General features: G+C 40.0%; 1 protein-coding gene across 1 annotated transcript; it reads left to right on the top strand.

Annotated features, from left to right (window-relative positions):
* Positions 1-3,262: 3,262 nt before the first annotated feature.
* Positions 3,263-3,703, top strand: LOC138046611 (uncharacterized). The gene has a single exon (XM_068893216.1). The coding sequence runs from the start codon at positions 3,263-3,265 to the stop codon at positions 3,701-3,703; it is 441 nt and encodes a 146-aa protein (XP_068749317.1).
* Positions 3,704-9,474: the final 5,771 nt, after the last annotated feature.

The raw sequence follows: 9,474 nt of genomic DNA on the forward strand, positions 1-9,474 counted from the left end.
GCTAAACACTAGTGCACTGAAAGGCCAAAAGAAGCAGGAAGAACTTACACAGGAAATAGATGAAAACTTGAAAGACTGGGACAGCCACAACTCAGAGAATGCCATAGAAGAGAAATGGGCAACACTGAAGGATACGGTGTATCAGACTGCGAGTGATGTATTAAGCTACCATGATTAGCTTGATGAGCATGATGAACACCTGAAGAGACTACTAGAAGCGAGGATTCAGGAATACAGCTAGACAGGAAAACCTAGAGTGTAACAACTAAACTACCCAGGAGATCTCTCTGAAGAGGCTAAAGAAGCTCTAGTGCAGCGACCAGTTGTATCAAGTCTGGATGAACCACCAAATTTTGATGAACTAATGCCAGCTATCACGACAACACAGGATGGTAAAGCTCCAGAAGGGGATGGAATTCCAGAAGAAGTGTGGAAATTTGGTGGTGTTCAGCTTACCAACTGCCTGCGCAAGCTCATCCTAGAGATATGGGATGCCCAGAAAGTACCCCAAGACTGGAAGGATGCAAGTATTGTGCCTTTGTTCAAGAAAGTTGACAAAAACAGGAAGGATTGTGGAAATTACCGAGGTATATCACTACTAGCCACTGTTGGTAAGATTCTCTCTCGTGTACGACTTAAAAGACTCAGCGAACACATCTCGCAGAATGTACTACCGGAAACCCAGTGCGGCCTTAGAAGTAGAAGAAGCACAATGGACATGATTTTCTGCTTGAAACAGGTTCAAGAAAAGTGTATCGAACTTTATGTAGTCTTCACAGACTTCAGTAAATCCTTCGATACCTGGATGCCTGGAACATTTTAACTTTGGTTCTGGCTTTATTCGACGGGTAACAACCTTTTACAAAAATATACAAAGTTGTGTCATAAACAATGGTATCACCTCAGATTATTTTACCCTTCAAAGAGGAGTCAGACAGGGAGACCCTCTTTCTCCTTATCTCTTTGTGATCGCAGCTGAAGTACTAGCAATTGCAGTTCGACAAAATAAAGAAATAAAAGGTGTCCGGATCGGTAAGGAGGAGACAAAACTACTTCAATACGCCGATGGCACGACAGCAGTCCTCTCTGACATCAACTCAGCCCGCGCGCTTTTTAAACTCCTTGACGATTTTCAGAAGCTATCGATATCAGGCCTAAGAGTTAACCCTATCAAAATAGACGGAATATGGATTGGCTCCTCGAGACAAAATAAAACCAAACCACTAGGTATCAAATGGCCAGACGAACCAATCAAAGCGCTTGGCGTATATTACTCCTGCGATTCAAAATTGCTTCATGAAAAAAAAATTATTGAAAAATTAGACAACATTAAGATACTTGTTAACATTTGGTCTTCAAGGGGTCTTTCCATCTATGGGAAGGTGACCGTTATAAAGTCTCTAATTATTCCTAAGTTTGTTTACATTGCGTCACTTCTACCCACCCCTAAGGATGCTATTAAAGAACTAAACCAGCTGTTATTTAAATTTCTATGGAAAGGTGTGGATAAAACAACTCGCTTGTCTGTAATAAATGAATATGAAAAAGGCGGCTTAAAAATGATTGATTTAGAGGCAATGATTAAATCCTTAAGACTAGCGTGGTTAAAAAGAATATTCAGTGTAAACGACGGTGCGTGGAAAGATTATATACGTCATCAGCTTAAGCGTTTCGGAGGTCTTTTCTTATTTCACTGTAACTACAATGTAAAAGATCATCCTATTCCCTCGCAGTTTTATGCTGAGATGCTCCAATGGTGGTCAGAATTTCGAGACGAGTTTTCCACAGAAAAGGACTGGCAGGGCATAATATGGAATAATAAAGATGTTCGCATAAACAATGCACCTGTATTTATAAGACATTTTTCGAGTCTGGTATTATTTGCGTAAATGACCTACTTTTTGATTTGAATAACTTAAACTCGTATAATATAATTTCTAAGCATGTTGGTAAAGTTAACTTTTTAACTTGGACAGGTCTTCGCCATGCTATACCTTCTCATTTAAAAATAAGTATTTACAATTTTATGACAAGCCCCCATACATTAGCGATTAATGACAAGGTTTTTAATGTCTTAAAAAAGAAGTCAAAGGATTATTACTCGCTGTTGCTGAGCAAAGAAGCACAATTTCCTAGCAGGGGACAAACTCTAAAACATGAATTTGACCTAACCGGTGACGAACTACAGAAAGCATATATTCTATCACATTCTGTTTGCTGTGAACCATACATTAGAGCCTTTCAGTACAAGGTCCTTAACTCTATATTATATACTAATACCAAATTATACAAGATAGGATTTGCCACAGACGACAACTGTTCCTTTTGTAAGTCCCATCCCGAAACCCTCAGCCACTTCTTTTTTCGACTGTTTGTACTCGCACACTTTTTGGAAAGAGTTTGAACTTTATTTTCATTCTATCTCAAAAGAACCTGTTTCCCTTACTTTAAAAGATGTCATAATATGCATTGTAAATTCAAAAAGCCCCTTGCTAAATTATTTGTTACTGATAGCTAAGTTATACCTGTGGGACTGCAGAAGGACAAGCATGTTACCAGAAATAATTGGCCTAAAGCATAAGATTAAAAAAAAGTTTGAAATTGAAAAATACGTTAATATTAAAAATAATACCTTAGATAAATTTAAACGTAAATGGAAAATTAACTGTAATTTGTTGCTTAATATATAACATTTCTTTCTTGCAGGAATCATATTGTGTCATGGTTTAGGAAGTGATTGTAATTTGATTAGTAGGATTGTAATGTGATTGGGTATTGTGTAAGTAAAAGAAAAAGGATTCACTATATAGTTAATTAAGGTATATATTGTGTTTGTTATTAGTAATTTGATCGCTTATGTATTGTGTCTGTTATTAATAAATAAATAAATAAAAAATAAATAAATAAAAAATGAAAAACAAAATCCTTCGATACTGTTTCGCAACAAGGACTATGGCAGATACTCTAGAAATATGGTTGCACAGAGAAGTTTGTCATCCTGATCGAGGCACTCCATACAGGTATGCAAGCAAACGTGACAATGAGTGGTTCAGTATCTAAAGACTTTTCAGTAAGCAACTGGGTAAAACAAGGGTGTATGCTGGCACCTACACTCTTCTCGCTAAATCTGGCAGCCATGCTTGAGGTGGCCTTCAAAGAAATTTCAGAAGGTGTATACATTCAAACAAGGAAAGAAGCAGACGTGTTCAATGTGGCACAGTTTAAAGCCAAGAGTAAGAAATCGATAAAGATAGTAAGATAAATGCTCTTTGCCGACGACAGTGCTCTAGTTGAACATAGTGTGGAAGATATGCAATCTTTAGTGGAGAAATTCGCAATAGCAGCTAATCAGTTCAGCCTCCAAATCAACATCAAGAAGAAAGAGTGCCTTTATCAACCACCAAAATTGCAATCATCAACATCACTACCAGAAGAGATCGGCAATGGTACAGAGCCACTAGTCAAGTGCAAGACTTTCAAGTACTTGGGGAGTACTGTATCAGAGAATTCCAGGCTGGAGGATGAACTATCTCTCAGAATGAAAAGAGCGAGTTCTGTGTTTGGAAACTTGAGAAAGAGACTGTGGAACAATCGACATGTGTCTATCCGTGTGAAATGCAAAGTGTACAGAGCGACAGTACTGGCTACCATTAATGGAGGACATGCTAAGACGGGTGAACAGGAGTTGGCTCGGATATGTTGAGAGGATGGATCGCCAGCGTCTCCCTCGGCAGTTACTCTACTCACAGTTATGCGAGGGCAAACGCAATCAGGATAGGCCAAGGCTCAGATTTAAAGACACTGTAAAAAGAAACTTGGAGAGGTTGGACATAGACCGGAGTTTCTGGCAGCAGAAGGCTAAGGACAGAGCTGTGTGGAGGAATCTTATCAGACCTAAATAAAACAGTCATTGTCGCCCACGACAATGACTAAAAATAAACCATTATTTAAAAAAAGGGCATTGTGACTGCCTCACAACAAGATTAAATGTTAATTTCAATATTTATTCATACTTTTTGTTAAAGAGAGTTTGAAATCAGTCATGTTCTATCTATTGGAATGACGACCTGCAAAAAAACCCACCAGACCGTGGCTATCCATGCGGTTGGGGACGTATCTCAGGTCTTTCGTGCAAAATACTGAATGTGCTGGTTTCTTTTGTATATTAATGCCCAATATCCTCCTTATAAAGCTGCTGACAAACAGTTCAACTGAGTGGCCTCAAAGCTCAGTTGGTAGAGCATCGCACTGGCATCGCAGAGGTCATGGGTTCAGGGGTTGCACTGAATTTTGGCACAAGTGGGTACTTTAGCATAACAGGCGGGTATTATTTTTTGGTTGCTAACCTTTCTCCACATTGCTTGGTTCCAGTGAAAAGAACATCCTGAAATTTGTACTCCGGGCAGAACTTCTCTAGCCGCGGGCCAGATTGCTGGCTCGAAGTCAAGGACGATCTTTTGAACGGATGGCTCTCGTGGAAGTTTGACAAAATTGCTCTCAACACCTGTACTACGGTGCAAATTCTTTTCATTTTCATCGGAAAAACGATCAAGTTGCTGTAATATTAGTTTTAGTGTTTCCCTACATAAGTATATATTGAATAACTCACCTTCTTGTAGTCCTTCTTTTTGCGAGACGACATCAATACATATACAAGAGGCACTTGCTTGGCAGCATCACCGGACCTGACGAATGCATTCACTGTCAACAGTTGGGTAAATGGCTGGCGGACGAGTTTGAATGTTCCGTCGGTGTACCATGTTTTAGCTTTTGAAAGAAGTTCGAGCTGCCCTGCAACCGCAAATACCAGATGTCGCTGGTTCCTTGCTTCGACGTCTGCTGGTAGGAAGTTGTCGGGCAGGTGAGTCTCATCCAGGACGAAATCTTGGTCGACTGAATCTTCAGGCCTATGACGTTATCGCAGTCTGCTTGCCCGTCTGGCGATGTAACTGGCTTTGGGGAGGGCATCACACGGCGCGGAGTTGAGTTCGTGTAAGAGCACCTGTAAATGACATATAAAGAAAGAAAACACAACGTGAGATTCATCTTCCGAATTTTAAATAGGTTATTTGTTTGGCATACTCACCTCTTCGATGATTCCAGAGGCCGGCTTGAAAACAACCTGCAGCGCCTGCTCCTTCACAGCAGCGAGAATCTTGGTGGTTGTGGAACTGTTTTCCTCGTCACAAATTGTCCACTTCTTTCCTTTACAGTAGCTCTGCAGTAATTCCCTTCGGGCGCACCGTACATTGCCAATAGGTGGTCTCTTTCCCGTGCTCCTTCACATTGTAGGCGAAGCCCCTTGAGCCAATCAGCTTCTTTTTTCGATGGATGGTCCCATCATCTATTATTCGGTAGGTCAACTGCTCTGCTCTTCTTCTAATACAGTTGGTAGTTGTACGGGGTCACCTGAAGCAAAAAAGGAGCAGTGTCTCAATAAACAACACCAATAAATACTTGTGTTACTAGTCGAAGAACGACTGCTTGGAATGCTCTTTAGGTTAAGCCCTCCCCCGATCGCAAAAAAAATGAAAAATAGAACGACGACGGCTAATTTGTTTTTTTTTTTTTTACGTTTTAAAGAAAGTCAAAGTCTGCCATCAACTTCAGTCGATCTGTAAGAAAATTTAGAGGTTTACTGAAGTAATCATGGTTTACCTGAGTAACTCTCGTTGATCGTTGATTGTTGTGATTCTTGTTCATCACGCTGCAGATTATCAGGGGTGATTTCTAAAACAAGAGTAGAAAAGCACACATCAGTATAAATTCGTCCGCACCAACCCATCTAGGTGGAAATGTTCTAGTTAACGTTAAATAAGCTTCTTACGGTCGAGCTTTCTACAACTGTACTGATATATACTGATGGGGGAAGCACTCGTGGAGGAAGTAAGTTTTAAAGCTAGCTTAGCTGGTTGAGTTTACTACTGAATTACTCATGAATTACTTATGGGTGGAGAAGGAGGAAAGTTTAAGTTTGATACTCGCCGGAGTTAAGTTTAATACTCACCGGAGAAATTATCCATTGCCTGGCTGATTTTGCTAGGAGGTGGATACTCAGGAGAAAGATCTGCAAAGCAAAAATAAAACCTCATTTTTATCGTTAACTCGTTTAAGAAAAAAAACGTTCAAGATAAGAGTGGGCCTTCGAAAGGTTAAGTTCTTGTTTCAGAATAAGGAACAAACAGTGGACTTAAACTTTTCTCACCTTGGGCGAATTCTATTCTTGTTGCTCTCAGTAGCGGGGTCCTGGTCACTTGGGTTCGATGACGCAAGAGAACATGCAACGCACAACCAATCTATTCTTCCTCTGATTACTGCCAAATGGTAGGTGGCTTGGCCGATACCAGTCCCGCAGATACGATGCTGCCAAAAGCCGCAATCACCGCACTGAACGGCTTCCTGGCGTGGTCGAACTTCATTTCCGCACTCGATACAGGGATAAAGGCTCATTGTGTAATTCTTTGGTGTGCGCGTAACGATCTCGTGTTTCAGCTAGCTGATTATCTCAGAATGAGGTTGCTGTTTTTACTTTACCCTCTTCATATATGGTTAACCGGATCAAAATTTACATGCTACCGACTGAGGAAACAAGGAACAACTTGCGGTAATCTATACCACGTCTGATCCTAAGGAGAATGATGCCAACACGCTTTGTTCGCGTGGTTAACAATAAACAACAAAAAACTTGATGTATTTTAGCTTGTATTTTAGTGATATGTGTGAAAAATTCTTATAACTGAGAGTGTTCCGCTTATTATTTCTAGAATCTGTACTGTAGCATGAACAGTTCAGTTCATAGCAACGAACAACGTTGAAAAATGAACAGCGATATTTTGAGTCTTTGTTTAACTTCATATTTGCATAGGTTATTTGTGGTGGCCCCTTCCCTTGTCTGCCTTGAAGAATTGTTATTCTTGCTGCTGCCGTTTGCTTCGTTAGTTACTTTTGCTATAATTGTTATTTTCGTTATTTTTGTTATATTTTTGGGGGCCCCTTCCCTTGTTTGCCTTGAAGAATTGTTATTCTTGCTGGTATCCCTTGCTTTATTTGTTATTTTCGCTAAATTTGTTATTTCCGTTATTTTTGTTATATTTGTAGGGCCTCCTTTGCTTGTCTGCGTTGGAGAATTGTTATTATTATACATTGGTGTCACCAGCTCGATTTTGATTGGCTATAAGCACGCAGCTAATTCTTGCTTGCTCTGTTTCTCTTACGTCATACCTGCAAACAAAAGATTTTATATATGTAGAATTGACGTCATACCTACAGAAAATAGTTTTATGCATGCAGAAGTGATGTCACCTGACACACTAACCAGCAGTTTGATCAGTTTTGTCATGGCGGAGCTCAGTTCAGGAATATGCATAATAAAACAATTATTGAATTCGGTTTTCGCATGTTAGCGATAATTATCAAGGCCTCAGTTTGTGTTATCCGCCTCAGCATTCGGCTTCAGCAGATAACACAAACTTGGGCCTTGATAATTATCGCTAACATGCTCAACCTCATCCAATAATTGTTAATTCTCAAATACATTAATAATTCAGCAAGTGATAAACCAATTGCGTGCCCGCATTTAAGTCACATGGATGCAACTTGATACCGCGGTAAAGAACAGCGTGTTTGGAAATCAATTAGAAAAAGCAATACACAACTTAAACAAAGCTTTATTACTTCTATTTTTTGATGTTTACATTTACGTTTACAGTGCAATTCAACTTCTTGGGCGAATTTTGTGAGCCAATAGTTTAGGGAAAGACTATCCAGGTCGTCCAACTTCTCTTCGAGATTTTGCACACGGTGGAGATCGTAATCTTTGAACACGCTTCCCGGGTCAAGTATACAGAAGTTTTGCTCGCGCGCTGCTTGCCATGTTCTGAAAACCTCAACGACCCACTTGTCTTTGTACTGTGTACTTTTAGGCTTGGACTGTACAAGCAAAGAATCTTTTTCTTGCACACTTTTGGGCGGTCGAAACCGGCAAGATTCATCCTCAGCTAACCCGTCCATGTTTCGGAACTAGCAGGGCGCCACTGAATGCAAATTGTGACTACTTGAAATAAACAAGCTTCAGTTGTGAAAAACACAGACATCATCATCACAAACTGTGCCCTGATTAAACAAAAGAAGACAAAAATCACATGCTTAAGTGATTTTTGCTCTCTTTTGTTCATTTTTTTGTTCTTTCGTTTTCTTTTGTTTGCAGTAAGGCGCCGATTGAGAAGCCATTTCAAAAACTCGTGCTTCGTGTTTTATCGGGGTTTCCAAACACTCGAAAACAATAAAAGCCCTCGGCATAACGGCCTCGGGCTTTCATCAGTTTTCTCGTGTTTGCAAACCCGGTAAAACACTCGCACTTGTTTTTGAAATATAGACCTTATCCATAAATGGCGGTCACATTTATAATTCTTTCGTCCACGTGCAAATTAGCCTACCAAGCCTCATTTTAGAGCAAGAATTCTTTTCAATTCACTGTATGGTATCGAGGCTTGGTAGGCTAATTTGCACTTCGACAAAAGAATTATCAATTGGCCGCCATTTATGAATACGGTCTATTACTTCTTGCAGCTATCCCTTGCTTCATTCGTTATTTTTGGTATATTCGTTATTTTTGTTATATTTGTGGGCCCCCCTTCCCTTGTCTGCCTTGAAGAATTGTTATTCTTGTTGGTATCTCTTGCTTGATATGTTATTTTTGCTAAATTTGTTATTTTCCTTATTTTTGTTATGTTTGTAGGCCCCCCTTCCCTTCTCTGCCTTAAAGAATTGTTATTATTACTGCTGTCGCTTGCTTCATTTGTTATTTTTGCGACTGTATTTGTTATTTTCGTTAATACCTAACAAATGCTTTGTCATCTTTGTTATTCTTGCAATTGCAATTGCGTACATCTCTCTTTACTCGGCTACGAGAGGTTTTTCTGTGGTTTGTCCGGTTTTCCTCGCTCCCTCCTAGATCCACCCCTGTGCCTATTTCACTTGAAAACGTGAAAAAGTGATGTAGAAGCGATTTTTATGAGATCAAGGTGTTTACTCATGAACTTTCGCAAGTTTCGACCAAAAATCGTTACGAACACCGTAACAGTGCCCCTTCAATCGCACAAATTATCACAGAGCTCTGCATAGAACCACGGTTGATTGGAGGTTTTCACGTGACGTCATCGCAGCCATGTCGGTGGACGAAAACAAAAGATCTCTCATCAGCTTCTTTTGTTCGTCCACCAGAGGTCGTACATTTCTCTATTGTTATTGGTGTCTCTAGAGGTTGGTTGAAAGCGTCCCATTGACGAATCATCCCCCACACTTTTTATTGTGCGTCGTCGCGTTTAACTTGTATATCTGAGAATTAATTTTCTCGAATATAGTGTCGATAAGGCCAGACAAACACACAGAGTGCAATTTCCATAGTGTGGCATTTGTGAAATGAGCTAAGCGGAATTTCCGTGAAGTTGAAATTGAGACTGAGAAGGCCGACGT

This window comes from Montipora capricornis, chromosome 4 (genome assembly GCF_036669925.1).
Source record: "Montipora capricornis isolate CH-2021 chromosome 4, ASM3666992v2, whole genome shotgun sequence".
Lineage (NCBI taxonomy): Eukaryota > Metazoa > Cnidaria > Anthozoa > Scleractinia > Acroporidae > Montipora > Montipora capricornis.

What these genes read in the sequence shown, in the direction of transcription:
- LOC138046611 (XM_068893216.1), top strand. Translation starts at nt 3,263, where the DNA reads ATGCTCTTTGCCGACGACAGTGCTCTAGTTGAACATAGTGTGGAAGAT.